A 19,806-nucleotide genomic window follows, 5' to 3' on the forward strand; every position below is an offset into this window, starting at 1 on the left:
ATGACGGCACCTCCATGTGGTCACAGCTCTCACTCCGGAGGGTAAACCCTTTGAAGGGATTAGAGCATAAGGATGAGCTCTTCCTGATGGAACGCAGGAAATCTCTGCAGGTCAGTGTCCCCCTGAAACAGGTTTGGACACCCCTGGTTTAGTTTCAACCCTGGTTGAACAAACCTGAACCTGCTAATCAAGGGCTCCAGGACTAGTAGAACCTTTCAGGCAGGTGTTTTAAAGCAGTTTTGAGCTAATCTCTGCAAGACAGTCGCACCCCATGAGCAGGATTGGACACCCCTGCAATTCTTTATGTGAATGACGAACTTCATGGCCTGTGTTTATTTAATAACTTCTTTTTACTGACTGTCTGTGTCTCTTTGGAACTGAGATAAGGGTACTTCCACTCATAATGATTACTGCTGATTGCATTGTCATTACCTCTTTCTAATTTTCTGTCTCCTTTCTCAGGTTAAGTAGTGGGTCCTTCCTGTCTTATCTACAGGATCAGGGAGCTCCTGGTTGGCACTCGGCCCCAGAACCAACCCAGAACAGAGTGGGGTCTCTACAATGCTCCCTTCCTAGACAGGCAATGGAGTCTATGATGTCATCAGTACGAGCTGCTGTGGACTGTGATTCTAAGCAGTCTTGCCTGGGCCAGGAAGCCCTAATTGAACCAGTACGGGACATGGGGCATTCTGAGATCATCCACGGGCATTATCAGGGAACTCAACCTTTTGAGAAAGGACTAGGCTTCCCGCACAGAACAGCTAACATTCGGGGTTGGGAGGACATGCGTCTAAGAGGACAGGTAGGAGCTGGGAAAGAACTTGATTCAGATTTGTTTTATCTGATTTAATTTGTGTTGTCACATATCACACACTTTCTGTTGGTTTATGCCTTGACCTGCAATGATATGATGGATGGATCTTTGGAGCAAATATTAATTTTGAGTCTATCTTTGGAGTTTACAACAACAACAAAATCTGTTTTACTAGAGAAGTCACAGACAATTTCGTTAAAGTTCAGATTTGGGCTATGGCACTTCTCATTCATTTCTATGGTATTCTATGGTAATGCCTATGATACAACTCTGACAGCAATTCAGTGACCTCAGTGCTATTACAGGTGTATCTCAATAAATTAGAATGTCGTGGGAAAAGTTAATTTATTTTAGTAACTCAACTCAAACTGTGAAACTTGTGTATCAAATAAATTCAATGCACACAGACTGAAGTAGTTTAAGTCTTTGGTTCTTTTAATTATGATGATTTTGGCTCACATTTAACAAAACCCCACCAATTCACAATCTCAACAAATTAGAATATGGTGACATGCCAATCAGCTAATCAACTCAAAACAACTGCAAAGGTTTCATGAGCCTTCAAAATGGTCTCTCAGTTTAGTTCGCTAGGCTACACAATCATGGGGAAGACTGCTGATCTGACAGTTGTCCAGAAGACAATCATTGACACCCTTCACAAGGAGGGAAAGCCACAAACATTTATTGCCAAAGAAGCTGGCTGTTCACAGAGTGCTGTATCCAAGCATGTTAACAGGAAGTTGAGTGGAAGGAAAAAGTGTGGGAGAAAAAGATGCACAACCAACCGAGAGAACCGCAACCTTGAGAGGCTTGTTAAGCAAAATCGATTCAAGAATTTGGGTGAACTTCACAAGGAATGGACTGAGGCAGAGGTTAAGGCATCATGAGCCACCACACACAGACGTATCAAGGAATTTGGCTACAGTTGTCGTATTCTTCTTGTTAAGCCACTCCTGAACCACAGACAACGTCAAAGGTGTCTTACCTGGGCTAAGGAGAAGAAGAAATGGACTGTTGCCCAGTCCTCTTTTCAGATGAGAGCAAGTTTTGTATTTCATTTGGAAACCTAAGTCCTAGAGTCTGGAGGAAGGGTGGAGAAGCTCATTGCCCAAGTTGCTTGAAGTCCAGTGTTAAGTTTCCACAGTCTGTGATGATTTGGGGTGCAATGTCATCTGCTGGTGTTGGTCCACTGTGTTTTTTAAAAGTCACTGCACCCGTTTACCAAAAAATTTTAGAGCACTTCATGCTTCCTTCTGCTGAGCAGCTTTTTAAAGATGCTGATTTCATTTTCCAGCAGGATTTGGCACCTGCCCACACTGCCAAAGGCACCAAAAGTTGGTTAAATGACCATGGTTCTGGTGTGCTTGACTGGCCAGAAAACTCACCAGACCTGAAACCCTTAGAGAATCTACGGGGTATTGTGAGGAAGAGGAAAATGAGAAACAAGAGACCAAAAAAATGCAGATGAGCTGAAGGCCACTGTCAAAGAAACCTGGGCTTCCAAACCACCTCAGCAGTGCCACAGACTGATCACCTCCATACCAAGCCGAATTGAGGCAGTAATTAAAGCAAAAGGAGCCCCTACCAAGTATTGAGTACATATACAGTAAATGAAAATACTTTCCAGAAGACCAAACATTCACTAAATTTTTTTTTTTTTTAAACTGATCTCATGAAGTATTTTAATTTGTTGACGTAGTTAATTGGTGGGTTTTTGTTAAATGTGAGCCAAAATCATCACAATTAAAAGAACCAAAGACTTGAACTACTTCAGACTGTATGCACTGAATTAATTTAATACACAAGTTTTACAATTTGAGTTGATGTAATGCCACGCCAGCAGAGGGAGCCATCTCCCGAGTACTGACTGCACGCTCCCTCTGCTGCTTCTACTGTCACTTCCTGTTTGGCAGTATTTAAGGACTCACCATGTGCTCACTCACTGCGAAGTATTGCCAGTTAACCTGCCTTACCGAGCGTTTTTTCTGATTACCCTATTTTGCTTACACGTGTATGATTTTGCCTTGTTTTCTGACTACCGTTTTCTTGGATTTCCCTTATTGGATTGTTTGCCTGTGTGGACTGCTATTACGGTTTGACTATTCTGCCTGGTTTATCACTACGTTTACGGATTACCCCTGGACTGTTGTAAGATTGGACTGCTTTCTAGTTATCGACCCACTGCCTGGCTACACGTGTATGTTTTCTGTTGTTTGCAATAAACTTCCGCAAATGGATTCTAACGCCGCCTCAGCGTCATCGTTACAGAATACTTTGCCTACCCTGAATCCAGCGGAGGTCTCCAACTTGCAAGCAGCATTCGCTTACCAGAGCGAGTTGTTAAAGAATTATCAGGAGCAACTCGCTAAGCTACAGTCCGTCAACGAACACCTGACGCACTACGTACGATCTCTGCCTCCTCCCATGCCTTCAACGGTAAGCTTCGCTCTTCCTAACAAGTTTGACGGTACGGCTGAGCAATGCAAAGGTTTTGTTCGTCAAGTGAAGCTGTATTTCGAATATCAACAAGACCGTTTTGAATCTGAGGAGAAGAGATGTGCGTTCTTGATGACTCTGCTCACAGGGAGAGCTTTGGACTGGGCTTCAGCTGTATGGGATGCCGACTCTCAACTCAAGAAATCTGTCGAGTATTTCCTGCTACAGATTCAAGAAGTGTTCGAATATCCCGCAGGGGGCAGGGATATTTCGACACAACTCATTCATGCTAAACAGGGTAACCGTACAGCAGCGGAGTATGCAATTGAGTTTCGTACTCTGGCGGCTCAGAGTGGATGGAATGATGTTTCTCTCAAAGCTATCTTCTACAACAGCTTGCATATCGACCTGCAAACCGAGCTGGCCTGCCGACGAGAGAATTCATCATTTTCCGAACTCATCAACCTCACTATCAAGATCGACAATCTCATGAGGCAGTCACCCAAGCAACGCTCAAGCAAAAGCAACCGGCATATGTCATCAACCTGTGATCATGCAACGGAACAACCACCGTCCGAACCCATGCAACTCAACGCTTCACGGTTATCTGAGGATGAACGGATTAGACGTCGTCTAAACCACCTGTGCTTTTACTGCGGTGGACCAGGCCACCGTAGTAGTGGATGTTCCCTCAAGTCCAAGAATTCATCAGGGGTAAATATCAAAGATCTCACGTCATTACAGTATAAATCTCTGACATTGTCGGTTACCATAAGAACTGATACTCTCAATCTTGATCTTACAGCGATGATTGACTCTGGGGCTGCACTGAATCTCATCAACAAGAACATCGTCCAGAAATATAATATCCCGACTCAACCATGCATACCACCCATCCAGATTAAAGCCATCAACGACACCCTCATCGACCACGGCATCCACCATCAAACCAGAACCGTAACACTACAGATTGGATTACTGCATCATGAGGATATCACTTTGTATGTGGTCGATTCACCTAAGTACGAGGTCATCCTCGGGTTCCCCTGGCTCTCCATCCATGATCCTGATATCTCCTGGTTCCAGGGGAGCTAACTCACTGGTCACAATTCTGCATGGAAAACTGTCTTCTCGCTCAACCTCAACCATGTCTCACCACAAGCGTCGAGAGCCCTGATACCCAGGTAAAAATCACTATTCCCGATCACTACCAGGATTTATCTGAGGTCTTCAGCAAATCAAAAGCCACGCAGTTACCTCCACACCGTCCCTGGGACTGTGCAATCGATCTACTGCCCAACGCCATGCCACCTAAAAGTAAAGTTTATCCGCTGTCTCGGATGGAGGATCAAGCTATGGAGGACTACATTGAGGAGGCACTTGAATCAGGATTCATCCGGGTATCTACATCCCCTGCTGCAGCGGGGTTCTTCTTCGTGAGCAAGAAGGATGGTGGGTTGAGACCATGCATTGATTATCGTGGACTTAACAATGTTACAGTAAAGTTCTGGTACCCTCTGCCTCTAGTTCCCCCGGCTCTAGAACAACTACGGGAAGCCACCATTTACTCGAAACTTGATTTACGAAGTGCCTACAACCTCATCAGGATCAAGGAGGGGGACGAATGGAAGACTGCATTCCTCACTACTAGGGGGCACTACGAATACCAGGTAATGCCGTACGGGTTAGCCAACGCCCCAGCTGTCTTCCAGTCCTTCATAAACGAGATACTTAAAGACTTTATGAACAAATTCGTAATTGCCTACATTGACGACATCCTCATCTTTTCCAAGTCAGAAGCAGAACACATCTCCCACGTACGTGCTGTACTATCTCGCCTTCTGGAACATCAACTATATGTCAAAGCGGAAAAGTGTGAGTTTCATGTCCACCAAACATCCTTCCTTGGATATCAAGTCAGTCACCAGGGGGTCAAAATGGATCCGAGTAAAATCCAGGCAGTCACGGAATGGTCTCAACCATCGACCGTCAAGGAGTTACAAAGATTCCTGGGCTTTGCCAACTTCTATCGCCGATTCATCCGTAATTATAGTACCATTGCTGCTCCTCTAACTTCTCTGCTCAAGAACAAACCTATGAAACTCAGTTGGACCGAAGGCGCAGAACGTGCATTCGCTACCCTCAAGGCAAGCTTCACTACCGCCCCCATCTTGAAACATCCAGACCCGGAGCTGCCATTCGTCGTGGAGGTGGATGCATCGGACTGCGGTATCGGAGCCGTTCTGTCTCAACGTCACGGTCAGCCAGGCAAACTTCATCCCTGCGCCTTCTATTCCAGAAAACTCACCAGTGCAGAACGAAATTATGACGTGGGTAACAAGGAACTTTTATCCATGAAAGCAGCCATTGAGGAGTGGCGGCATTGGCTTGAGGGCGCCAAACACCCATTTCAAGTTATCACGGACCACAAGAATCTCGAGTACATCAAGGGTGCTAAGAGGCTGAATCCACGCCAGGCACGTTGGGCCCTTTTCTTCACTCGTTTCAACTTTACAGTCACTTATCGACCAGGAAGTAAAAATAGCAAGGCGGACGCTCTCTCCCGGCAACATGATCCACACATGGATCTCCTTCCACCAGAACCCATTCTTCCACCCACTGTCATACTAGCGCCCATCTCATGGGACATTATGGAAGAAATTCAGCGAAGGCACGAGCAGGACCCTCCACCACCACAATGTCCACCCAATAAGCTCTATGTACCACAAGACATGCGTCAACAAGTTCTGCAATGGGTCCATACCTCGCTTAGTGCAGGACACCCAGGTATCTCTCGAACTTTACATCTGGTGAAGAACTCGTTCTGGTGGCCCTCAATGACTGCTGACACCTCTACCTTCGTCAAGTCTTGTCAAATCTGTGCACAGTCTAAGACCCCCAAAGAACTGCCTTCAGGATTGCTGCAACCATTACCCATTCCACAACGACCCTGGTCCCATCTGTCCATAGATTTTGTCACAGATCTGCCATCCTCCCAAGAATTCACAACCATACTGGTAATCATCGACCGCTTCTCCAAATCCTGCCGTCTCATCCCTCTAAAAGCCCTACCCACAGCCATGGAAACAGCCCTAGCTCTCTTCAACCATGTCTTCCGAGTGTATGGCCTACCTGAGGATATCGTCAGTGACAGAGGTGCTCAGTTCACTTCACAAGTCTGGAAAGCCTTCTGTAAGCAACTTGACATCAATGTCAGCCTCACCTCAGGATACCATCCACAAAGTAATGGACTGGTGGAGAGACTAAATCAAGAGATCGGTCGATATCTTTGTTCATACTGCAGCAGAGAGCAGCACAGATGGTCAGAGTTCCTTCCTTGGGCCGAATATGCCCAAAACTCACTCACCCATTCCTCTACAGGCCTCACCCCCTTTCAGTGTGTCCTGGGGTTTCAGCCCCCCATGTTCCCGTGGTCAGGTGAACCCTCTTCGGTACCGGCTGTCGATGACTGGATTAAGCGTAGTGAGAGGGTGTGGGATAGTGCTCATGTGCGCCTCCAGCGGGCCGTAAGGAATCAGGAGATTCAGGCCAACAGGCGCCGCCTTCCGCACCCTCCCTACCAACCTGGACAGCGGGTCTGGCTCTCAACACGGGACATCAAGCTGCGGCTGCCCAGCAGGAAGCTCAGCCCAAGGTATGTTGGACCATTTAAAATACTTAAACGTATAAATGAAGTTACATACCAGCTTGAGCTTCCTCCTAACTATCGCATCTCTCCCTCCTTCCATGTGTCGCTCCTAAAACCGGTCCACCCGGAGGCTGACCCCGGCCAGATGGCCCCAGAACCGCCGCCACCCTTGGATGTGGACGGCTCACCTGCTTACAAGGTGAAGGAGTTGCTGGACTCTCGGCGCAGAGGGGGTCAGCTCCAATATTTGGTGGACTGGGAGGGCTATGGACCTGAGGAGAGGTCATGGGTAGCCGCCAACGACATACTGGATCCGTCCCTCACGGAGGAGTTTCATCGAGCCAGACCCGACCGTCCAGCACCACGACCACGGGGACGACCTCGCCGAGCTCCAGGAGTCGCTCCTAGAGGGAGGGGTACTGTAATGCCACGCCAGCAGAGGGAGCCATCTCCCGAGTACTGACTGCACGCTCCCTCTGCTGCTTCTACTGTCACTTCCTGTTTGGCAGTATTTAAGGACTCACCATGTGCTCACTCACTGCGAAGTATTGCCAGTTAACCTGCCTTACCGAGCGTTTTTCTGATTACCCTATTTTGCTTACACGTGTATGATTTTGCCTTGTTTTCTGACTACCGTTTTCTTGGATTTCCCTTATTGGATTGTTTGCCTGTGTGGACTGCTATTACGGTTTGACTATTCTGCCTGGTTTATCACTACGTTTACGGATTACCCCTGGACTGTTGTAAGATTGGACTGCTTTCTGGTTATCGACCCACTGCCTGGCTACACGTGTATGTTTTCTGTTGTTTGCAATAAACTTCCGCAAATGGATTCTAACGCCGCCTCAGCGTCATCGTTACAGTTGAATTACTGAAATTAATTTTTCCATGACATTCTAATTTATTGAGATGCACCTGTATGTGATTGCTTATCAAGGCACACATTATCCAAGTTGACGGCTATGTTTTCTCTAACGGTGTAGCTGTGGAGGTTGGATTCTTCCCAAAATACTTCTGCGTTTACTGCAAACATTTTGTTAAAAAAATGATTTTCCAACCTAAAAGTAACCTGTAGTGACATTCGTTAGCAGTGTTAACCACCACGCAAACCATAAAATGCGTGGGACCTCACAGGACTGGGGGCCGCCCTGCTGATCACAAACTCAACTGATGACTCTTTTTGACTGCATGTACTACCAGTTCGGTCAAGTGGTGCTCTAAAAAGAATGAAAATATAAGAGATGGAATTCAACACTAAAAGTTTGACAAAGCTTAAGGGCCAGGTTGACTAAAGAAGGCAAATTAGCTCAGAGTGCAATTCCATAAATGCGCCGATGGGAGTGTAAAATTTGCATGTGATTTATTGACAAAGCACACATTAAAGAACACAGACACAGTCAGATCATTTCCATAATGCATTAAATAATGACACAAATACCAGTAATTTGACAAGTGCAAACATTAGTAAATCGCGTTGCATGATTCATTTAATATCATAATACTCTACTCCCATAAATTTTGTGTCTGAAAATCCTACAAATGCATGTTCAATAAGGTCAGGCGCAAAAATATTTTTCAGCGCTAATTCTTCACTGTGTATCTTCAGTAAATCCTGACAGTACTATTTTAATGCCAAAAGACGGTTTGTTCGGTGTGGTCACTGTCTCACACACCCAAAGAAAGATACAGAGCGACAAAGATACAGTCTTATACCATGCAGAATTGACGCGCTACGTGTAAACGATATTCTTTGTTGCATTTTCCTCTCAAAACAACGGAGCTCCTTTGGAATACTTCAGCTTTTAAGAACTGCTGGTTTCTCCGGTAGTAGGCGGAACTAATGTGCAAACAGCAATCTCTTTGGCTGGCGCTCACCTATTATCGTCCCTGTTTTGATTACAGCAAATCAGTTAGAGCGAACGCAGACAACGTGATTAATATTCATGAACCCAGCAGCTCATTAAACCTTAGTGTGTTATATATTGTTATTAATAGTAGAATTCGTGGTAGTAACAAGACGTTCATAGAAACACTAAATTACAAACAATATCACCACCAGTCCTAAGTTCAGTCAACATGACAAACATGCATTCATGGTTATTCTAATTACTAAAGTTCTAATAGCTAAAGTTGAATGCTAATTATAATTATAATATTATATCAGATATTTAATATTAGCCTGGTGAGTAAACTAAAAATGTAATTAATTTCATTAAAATTTCATTCATTTAACATATTTAATATTGTGGTCATCCAAGTTATTTAATATATTTTAATTTTTTTTTTTTTTTTTTTAAAGCAACACAATAGTTACTTTCCCTGGCAATTAGTTACTTTTATAATGATGTAACTCTGTTACTAACTCAGTTACTATTTGTGAAACGTAACTAGTAACTATAACTAATTACTTTTCAAAGTAACATTCCCAACACTGCCCACAACAACATTAAAATAGTTTAGATTAGTGTACAATGTTTTATATTTATTTTATAGTTATATTAAATTAGATTTTTTTTTTAAGTAATGCAATAGTTACTTTGCCTGGTAATTAGTTACTTTTATAATGATGTAACTCAGTTACTAACTCAGTTACTATTTGTGAGAAGTAACTAGTAACTATAACTAATTACTTTTTTAAAGGTACGTGCCCAACACTGGTTCTGTCACAATAAAGGCAAAAAAATGCCAAAAAAATAAATCTTAAAAAAACAAAGGTGGTTTGTGCTTTTGCAAGCTGTTAGTAAATCTGGCCCTGGAAGTGTGGAGCACGAGTTAATGAGTCACTTTTTCCACTTTGCTACTAGCTATAGCACCGTGAATAAACTTCAGAAGGCATGTTGAAAGATATAGTACAAATTTTTAGAATGTATTCTGCCTCATGTAATTCTTCATTCAACCACGGAGAGTTAAACCGCTTTTGAACACATAATGCTGCATTTACCTCAGCAAAGTATTCAATATCCCTATTCGGTCGTGACAAATTTCACAGAGTCGTTAGAGAAATTTGTACTTTGTGTGAATATGTACTTTGTGATTTTAATCCCGTCCGAATCTACCACGTCTGTGTTTTTCTCACACAACCTCTGTAATAATTCCAGAGCAAATGACCTACTGTTTTTGGCAAACTCAGTGATCCTCTGAGACAACTAATCCCTTCTGAATATGAATGTCTGTGAATGCTGACAATATATATATATTTTTTTAGAACACGTTTGCTTGTGTGTTTTGGCCAACACGAACTGCCGCAGACACTCTTACCATGCACATTTTTGATATGCTTGCCTCCAAAGAAAAGAAATAAAAATAAATATAATAATATATATAATATAAAATATAATATAAAAAAAATCAAGAGCCAGATCATGTAAACTGTTAACACTAGCTACTATACAAATGGTAATCAATTTAAATGACTATACGCAATGCATGCATACAGAACGTGTGATCTCTGCAACACCCAGCTGTAAAAAAAGACCTTCCCACCTCAGTAATAAACATGGAGATGATAATCCTGTCCAAATTGGTACATGTAAACCACACACGTTGGGTGATAAGAATCAAAACTCATTTGTAGTTTAGAAAACTAGTCCCGTCCAAATAGGGCTATAGTCCATAGCTCCTTAGTACACAAAATACACCATAGAGAGGATCATTTTGCATTTAGTGACGTATGAATTATTTAATTAATTCTATTCAATATTACTGCTGTGCAATTTAAAAATGAAAACGTTACAAAGGTAATGTTTGTGTGGGTCCTTAGGGCTTGACTTTGTTGACATTACGTAGTATGGTAACCAAAATTTGCATCTCTTTGAATCATATGGTTTCAGAAGACAGAAGGCTTGGTTTGTGTGATTTGGTTTGTTGTTTACAATTTGAAAAAAGCATCGCATCAGACAGATAGCATGGTGGTCAGTCAGTTATGGAGGTCAGTCTGACTGTATTGTGCTATGGAGACATAGCACCAGTACCGTGTTACAATTGACTCTGTTAAAAAACAAGCCCAAAGTGGCTTATAATAAGTGGACATGGATAATTGCCTTTAACAACTATCAAGTTTTTGCTTAGAAAAGCATTTATTTCCCTAAAGCTGCTAGAAACTCAAGTGAATACAATTATTTGCACTCACTTGTGGTGGCACACACACATACACACAGAGAGAGAGAGAGAGGGAGACATATAGTGTACACCTAGCCCCTAGATGGACACAACCCATTGGTTTCTAAATATAGATATTGTCTTCTTCTGTCATCTAAAGGGCTGCTCCTGCTGCACTGGCTAGTGGGGGAGGAATATTATATATGGATTTGGAAAGCATGGACAGTAAGGTCATAAAGTACAATCGTTTCTCAAAGACACACAGTGCTTTTCTAGCTGTGGAAATTGAGCTTCAGTTGAGAAAAATAACTGACTTTTTATCATTTGCATGAAAAAGAGCAAAACTTTTTTTTTTTTTTTTTGAGGGGAGGCAAGTCAAGCTATGTGAACATATTATAACAAAAATTTAAAAAATGCATTGCCAGAAATGTACACTGCTGTCCAAAAACTGGGGTCAGTAAGATTTATTTATTTATTTATATTAATTTTTTTTTAAAGAAGTTAATACTTGTCTTCACATTAAATTGTTCAAAAGTGACAGTAAAGACATTGATAATGTTTTCTGCTTTAAATAAAATAAATTCTGTTCTTTTGACCTTTCTATTCATTAAAAGGTCTTGTAAAAAAGTATCATGATTTCTACAAAAAAAAAAAAAAAAAAAAAAAATCAGCATTTTTTGAGCAGCAAATCAGCATATTAGAATGATTTCTGAAGGATCATGTGACACTGAACACTGGAGTAATGATATACTAAATCATTGCCCTTCTTTAAAATATTTATCTTGACATTTGCTTATATTTTTTGTAGTTTTCAGCAATAAAGTACAGATACCCTAACAAAATATTACTAAGTTCTTCTTTTAAGTTTAACTTGAGTAAAAGTACGAACTTGATCACAGGAATAAATTGCATTTTAGACATAGAAAATTATTTTAAATTGTAATACCATTTCAGAGTAATGCTGTTTTTTACTGTATTTTTTAATGCAAATTCAGCTTTTGTAATAATAAGAAACATTTCAGGAACATTAATAAATCTTACTGACTCACGACTTCTGAACAGTAGTGTAAGTGTAAGTCAGTTAACCTAAAACTTGAAAGTAATCAGACATAAACATTCTGAAGAAAGGTTCTATTGTGTCTGTTGTCGATGCAAATGTCTGCTTAGTTTAGCTTTGTAATAGCGTACTACATGTTAACCAAAGGAGGCACCTGGTGTGAAAATGCTGTTGTTGAAATGTTAGCAGCTGTTCGTTCACTCACTAACTAAGAGCCACAACAAGAGTTGTCCTCACATTGTGGGTATTTAAAGCATACAGATCACATGTGCAATCAGACACTGAACAGAAGGCTGTGAGAGAGAGAGAGAGAGAGAGAGTGCAGTCAAAAAAGGAAGCTAAAGCCAACCACATTCCCAACACAGCTGAATGGGGAAATGACCGAGGAAGGAATAGGCTCGGATTAAGAATTGCCTGCTTTCTTCAAATGAAAGCTGTGGGAAGAGTGGAAGACTAGGGGAAACTAGGGGAAGATAACATCCTTCCCCATATCTCTGGACCTCAGCTCTCTGTTGGAGTGTGTTTCTGAGTGCTTGTAAAAGAGCGACCGCCGCACAATGTGGGCGATGGTGACTGAGCTGCTGTTCAGCTTCGTGCTGTTGGCCTTCATGGTCATAAGCTGCCAGAACGTCTTGCATATCGCCAGCAGCTCTGTCCGATCGGTGCTGGCCTACATTCACACTCAGCTGGATCGTGAGCTGGGTGAGAATGAAGGTGTGACTGATGAAGAGGAGAGCGTCACCACTCGAATTGTGCGCCGCAGAGTTATACTGAAGGTACCGACGACTGTTGTCGATATTTAATACAGAATATTTCTTAAAGACGCTGCCATAAAAGAGAGATAGCAGAGACTTCAGCTGTAGTAAAATGTGTAAGGTTGTAAATCTAGGGTGATACCTTGGTGGTTGGTTTCAGTTTCATTTGACCTCATTTGAGTGCACTCCTGCAAACAAGCATGAAATGCCAGCGGCCTGTAAAAACAGTAGTACAGCGCACAACTAACTGATTCAGTGTGAGTAAAGTATGAGATTGTTCTTACAGAACATTATTGTGAATGTTAAAGCATGCATATGGCAGTACACTCTGGAAGTTACATGCTTTGTTTGAAGTTAGTCTAGTCATTGGCACATGCTGAATTTCTACATTCCACATACTCATATTGGATATATATTTATTGGTTTATAAACTCCATTGGTTTTACACATTATATAAAAGATTGGTAACCTTTTGTGTCTGCTGAGCTCCCGAAGGATACTCTGAACCTTTTAAAGGGGTCAAGACATGCTGTTTTTTGGTCACATTTTTGTTTGGGGGATAATTCTCGCTATTAACTAACTATTAACTAAGACTTTTTCTTTTTTTCTATGACCTCAAGCTCCTAATGCTGCTTATTAATAGTCAGTAAGGCAGTGGTTAAGTTTAGGTATGGGGAAGGATTAGGAGATGTAAATATAGTCATGCAGAATAAGGCATTAATATGTGCTTTATAAATCAGCCAACATGCTAGTAATATGCATGCTAATAAGCAACTGTTTAATAGCGAAAATTTGTTCTTAAACTAAAGTGTTGTCCTTTTTAAAAATATCTTTCTTGACATTTGCTTATATTTTTAGTAGTTTTCAGCAATAAAGTATAGATACCCTAACAAAATATCTTTACAAATATAAGTTCTCCTTTTTAATTTAACTTGAGTAAAAGTACGAACATGATTTTAAATGTACTTAAATATTAAAATTAAAATGTACTGAACGATGAACAATGTTTAGGGTAGACTGGGTACACAGTTGGTACACTTTTTGCTTTTTACGTTGCCACACCAAAACTAGGGACTGAAAAGAAGTGATTTTTCATATGGCATTTCCTTTACTTGTCTACCAAAATATTAATACTTATTAACATCCATAAGTAGGTCAAGTCTGCCACAATTAGCTCATAAACACAAGAAGCCATGTCGGGTACAGTTGGAACAGCACCAAGTCCAGTCGAGACACCCATCCGTGATGCTGTGAAGCTGCCTAACCAATTCACTGCAATTTTAAAATACCTTTAAAAATTAGTATTCAGTTTTTATTTCCATTTAGTATTTTATCTGATTATGTGTTTAGTTAAAAGTAGTTCATTTGTAAAACATTGTACATTATTGGCAAACAGCAATATAATATTTAATTTCAGTTCATCATTTTAATAGTAACAGTTGAAAAGTTGAGTAACAGTAAAAAAAACATTGAACAATTGCAAACAGCAGTAATAAAACAGATCAAATGCAAACAATAACCTAATAAACATAATAACAATAAACATAATAAATAAAACATAATAGCCTAATAAACCATAATAACAAAATAAAGGTGATTCTCAAAACAAAGATATATTGTCTGAATGTGACTATTAACTTGTGATCTTACATTGTGCGACTAAACTGCATGTGCCGCAATAGGATTCTAGTTGAGATACATTGTGTCTCAACTGTGCCCCACTGACCACCTCAAACATTTCTCTAGATTTTACGGTGACCTTGCATGACACAAAGTCATGTAATATGTCAGTTTTTAGAGCACAGATTAAGGTTTACAAAAATGCAAGTTAACTTTAACAGTCATGTAAGGATGAGAAGTTATTGTGAAATGAAAAATACACATATTGGATATATATTTACTGGTTTATTAATACCATTGGTTTTACACATTATATAAAAGATTGGTAACCTTTAGTGTCTGCTGAGCTCCCGAAGGACACTCTGAACCTTTTAAAGGGGTCATGACATGCTTTTTTGGTCATATTTTTGTTTGGGGGCCAATTCTCACTATTAACTAATTATTAACTAAGCCTTTTACCTTGGAAAAAAACTTTCGCCTATATCCTTGGAACTGCATCTACTTCACATTTCCCGCGATCAAAGAGGTTGCTAATACCCATGTGCGAATCAAATTTCACAGACCAGACTTGTTGCGCACTCAAGTTATTTAAGGTGTTTCAAATGTACCCCTGTACCAGTCGTACTCAGTCTACCCTACTTATTTTGCAATTTTAATAAGGAAGAATAGAGGAAAAAGACACGTGTATTTATCTGCAAATAAGCAAAAATCTTATTTTACTACCAAAACAAACATTGTCAAAACATTAAACTTCAATATACTAAAATATCTCATTAGGTTACTGATTCAAGTGTGCAGACAAAATATGTGTGGTAACATGGGAAAAAATATGAAGAAAAAATCTATTGAATGTTATTGATTTGTATCATTAACAGCTGCAATCAAATCAGTACATTTCACAAATAAATCATTAATTGCAATTTGCAAACAGGTTCATTAAAAATAATTATTATCACATCTGGGATGTGTGTTTCTTCAGTTTGACATATCAAAGAACAATAATTTTTAATGAAATATAGTGGAGTAAAAGGTATAATATTATGTTTTGGAATGTAGTAAAAGTAGTAAAAGTTTCCCAAATAAAAATACTCCAATATATATTCCAGATACTTGAAAAATGTACTTAAATACAGAAACAATGCTAAAATGCTTTGAAGATGTCCTAGTAAATATAATGAATGTAAGACTTAATGACTAATTTTGTGTAATTTTTCACATTTGCATTGCTTTCATTTTATGCATTTAATCATTAAATTGTGCCTTTTTTCATGATTTTTATTTTGGTATTGGCATATCTATCACTCTCCATCAGAAATCCACAATACCTGCTGGAAACACTGGTAAACAGCGATGTACTCTACTCATGATAGACACATGGACCTCTCTATCGAAGCTTTAGCTTTTGCATGTTTGGTTTGTCAGTGCTTCATTTAGAATCATTTATGTTTTGTTTTTAAGCATGTAAATTGCAGCTGTTTTTAAAAGGTGCTCAAGATCTCCTGGATTGCACATGAGCGTGGTAGTTGGATAGAGCAACACTGCTCATTTTAAAGGCAGATTTTGGATCATTTTGACCGATTGCGAGGACGTTTGCGAGCATGTCAAATCAAAGAGTGAGAGAAGCACACGAAGGAACATGTCGCCTTTTTAAGTTGCTTTTGTCATATCTCATCTAGGGTGATGAGGCAGAGGATCTTCCAGGACAGCAAGTGAGCGAGGAGCAATTTACAGATGAGCATGGCAACATCGTCACCAAAAAGGTCAGCAGTCTCATCCCGCTTCTTTGCCTGCAGCAAAGTCATTTACCGCTCATTAGCATGTGAAATCCATCTGAAATGCATCTCAGAAATCATTTGTTAAGCTTTGCAAATGAAAATGGTTGGGGTTGCTGCTCTGTTCCAAAGCTAAATGAGCTGCCCACGTAGACAGCATTTCAGCTGATGTAACAGCTGTGCCAAAAAGTAGGCTACCTTATTTAGACCACAATCTAAGGAAACATCTCATGTATCATTCTTGGAGAAGACAACCCAATAATACTTTCTGACAAAAGTAAAAATGTGAAAGAACTCCATCCAAGATGGCACAGGGAGGAAAGATATCTAGGAATCAATCCTTTTCACACACTGTTAACAGTTATTGTAAATTTAGTAAAGGTTGTTATATTTTTATTTTAAGACAAATCTATATACATCTATAGATGTATAATACATATATATATATATATATATATATATATATGTATTATGAAAATATATATATACATATATATATGTGTGTATATATATATACAGTACTGTGCAAAAGTCTTAGGCCACTGGTATTTTCATCAGCTAAAAAATGGTTTAAAGTCAGTTAAAGTCAGTCTTTTGCTGTAGTGTGTCAGTAGGAAATATCAGTTTACATTTCCAAACATTCATTTTGCCATTAATCGTAATAATCCAGTGAGATTTTTGTTTGCACAAGGAGTCTGACAACAGCGAGTGCTCTGCACAGAGATCTGATCTCATCATCATCCAGTCTGTCTGGAATGACATGAAGAAACAGAACAAACTCAGACAGACTAAATCCAGAAGAACTGTGACAAAGTCTCCAGGACGCTGCAAAGCTGCAGCACTGTTAAAAGTTTTAGGCACTTGTGTAAAAATGCTGTAAAATGAGGATGCTGTCATAAATAGATTTCCTTTATCAATTACCTTCTATTAACTAAATGAAATCGACATTTGGTGTGACAATTCTTTGCGTTTACAACAGCTTTTGCCCTAGGTGCACTTGCGCAAAATTTTTCAGGTAGCTTTGCAGGTAGGTCTCTTGGAGCATCTTGGAGACGTTACCACAGTTCTTCTGGATTTACTCTGTTTCAGTTTGTTCTGTGTCTTCATGTCATTCCAGGAAGACTGGACGATGATGAGATCAGATCAGTGTGGAGCACTGGCTGTTGTCAGACTCCTTGTGCAAACAAAAATCTCACTAGATTATTACAATTAATGGCAAACAGAATGTTTGGAAATGTAAACCGATATTTTTTACTGACACACTATAGCAAAAGATAGAAATAACTTACTTTAAACCATTTTTTAGCTGCTGAAAATACTAGTGGCCTAAAACTTTTGCACAGTACTGTATATATGAAGAGTTCAGATGCAAAACCAGCTAAAAGCCCTCAAAAATACTGAGTGAATGCTCCTGACACATATTATACGTCCATCAAATACTTTTACTTCAAACTCGCTAAATTCCAGCCTCAGCCCATATTATATATATATATATATATATATATACATATATAATACTATGATTTGTGTCACATTACTATGACATTAAAAGGGCTATATGTAAAAAATAAATAAACAAATAAAAAATTGTTTTGTGTTGTTAACAGCTTGTAACAACTTTCTGGATTGTCTATGAAAGCCTGTAGACTGATGTTTTTTTTTATTTTTGGTGAGAATATCAAAAAGATGCTCCGGAGCGATCATAACAGTGTAACTATTACCTCATCTGTTTGCCAGTGCAAACATGTCCACATCGCTATGAACTGATGCATTCCTAACTGCTGCTTTCTCACCACTTTTGTTTTTGTTGTAGGAAAGTATGCAGCATATATTAGCATATTCATCTAAACATCAGTCTAGGTGTTCATTAACAGCGTATTGCTGCAAAGGTGTTTTCAACTGCTTTTAACTTCTAAACAAAGAACAAAAAAAGAGCTTAGAATCACAGTGAATGTACACAATGTGTACACAGCACAGGCAAATAAGTTGCTGCAGTTCACTTAATGGCCACCAGTGTCGCTAATAACAGTTTCTCAATTCTACACTGAAAAAGTGCTGGGTGAAATATGGACAATATGTTTTGACCCACTGGTTGGGTTAAATGTTTAAGCCAGTTTTCTAGGTAGTTTTTTTTAACTCAACTATTGCTTAGAAATTACTAGATTTCTTGCTTAAAATGAACTTTGGAAATTAACGTTTATTATGTTCAATAAATGAACATTTATTAATAACTTGAATAAATAGTAATTAAATAAATATTTTTAAATTGCTTATTAATAAATGTTCACCTTTGGATTATTATTGTACCCAGTAATTGCATGTACTATGTATGTTGTTTATGTCTTTTAGGGTATGCTCAAAAATATGTAAGCGTTTACCATTCAAAGTTTTTTTTTTTTTTTTTTTTTTTTTTTTTTTTTGAATTGTGTATTTGAATTTGATATAAAAATTCCATCTATTTGGATTACAAAGTTTTAAATTAAACAAACTTCAAATCATATTTGTCAGCCATAAATAAAAAAAGGGCATAGTTTACTATTAACTATTTACTTTCTTTGTTTGATTTTAATTAAATAAGTTGCATTTATTCAAATCACTGAGAACAGATTAAATTAAAAAAAAAAAAAATCAGTTAAAAAGTACAGACAACTGTAAGACAAGCAACATCCAGTTACTTCAAATGTATGAGATTGATTGACGATAAACCTGCATAAAACACATTCAGATTATTAATGTGGAAATTTTACCTGCTTCATACATGTATGAATAACAAATGTGTTAAAACTGTGGATAAATGGATTATTTTATACATATTATGCTTATTATATTATACTGTCTATATGTCTATGTAAAGCAACAGCAGACAGAAAGGCAGCTTATTAAATTTTGAAACAGTTTTTAAAGTCAACATGAAGTACAATTTGAACAGAGTAATTCAGTAGTGGTTGACAAAGAAAGGCACCGTTATGTTGAGAAGTATTTTAATTTATGGAGTTAAAATACTGTAGATGGTTTGCACAATTTCATGTTGACTTTAAATGCAACTCTAAAGTACATGTTTTCTTTCTGTTAAACATCTTAAGATGTTAATTTTGCATGTTTCTTACATTGTTTGTCATCTTCTCCTTGGTTCCTTCTCATGCACCCTCCACTCATCCACCGATTGTCAATGATCTCACCCATCGGTGACGTAGATTGTGAGGAAGGTGGTCCGGAGAGGAAAAGGGGAGGAAGGGGGTCAGGAGCTGATCATAGAGGGTCTGCCGCAGGATATCAATGAACCAGACGTTGATGGAGAACAGTACATGAGCTATGCCGTCCTGGGCCGTGACAGCAAGGTGGGCTTTTGAGTTAGCTCGGCTTGTTACACCAGGACTGACAGGATGTGGTGGCTTTAAGGAGAATATGCTAGATGCATAAATTATGGTGAAGGCTTAGTCCAGGAAACACCAAAGTTTTTCTTCCTTCTTTCTTTTCTTCCTTTTTTTTTTTTTTTTTTTTTTGCATTATAGATCTTATAGAAGATGCAGCCTATAAATGCAGCCTGAAGATTATATTGTGTCTGCAAGAATGCATCATCAATCCCTTAAAGGAAATTAAACACT

General features: G+C 39.2%; 1 protein-coding gene across 3 annotated transcripts in view; it reads left to right on the plus strand.

The window, feature by feature from the left end:
* The window catches only part of ank1a (ankyrin 1, erythrocytic a), a 140,518-nt gene that overhangs the window by 111,806 nt on the left and 8,906 nt on the right, over positions 1-19,806 (plus strand). Inside the window, exons 41-43 of one of the 3 annotated variants that reach the window (XM_051109689.1) lie at positions 463-802; positions 16,106-16,189; positions 19,396-19,539. In XM_051109689.1, the coding sequence (XP_050965646.1) occupies positions 463-802; positions 16,106-16,189; positions 19,396-19,539 (568 nt within the window). Of the gene's footprint in view, positions 1-462; positions 803-12,355; positions 12,831-16,105; positions 16,190-19,395; positions 19,540-19,806 lie in introns of those variants that run through there. The other 2 variants (XM_051109687.1, XM_051109688.1) reach the window with 2 other exon arrangements.

Source organism: Labeo rohita, chromosome 5 (genome assembly GCF_022985175.1).
Source record: "Labeo rohita strain BAU-BD-2019 chromosome 5, IGBB_LRoh.1.0, whole genome shotgun sequence".
NCBI classification, from domain to species: domain Eukaryota; kingdom Metazoa; phylum Chordata; class Actinopteri; order Cypriniformes; family Cyprinidae; genus Labeo; species Labeo rohita.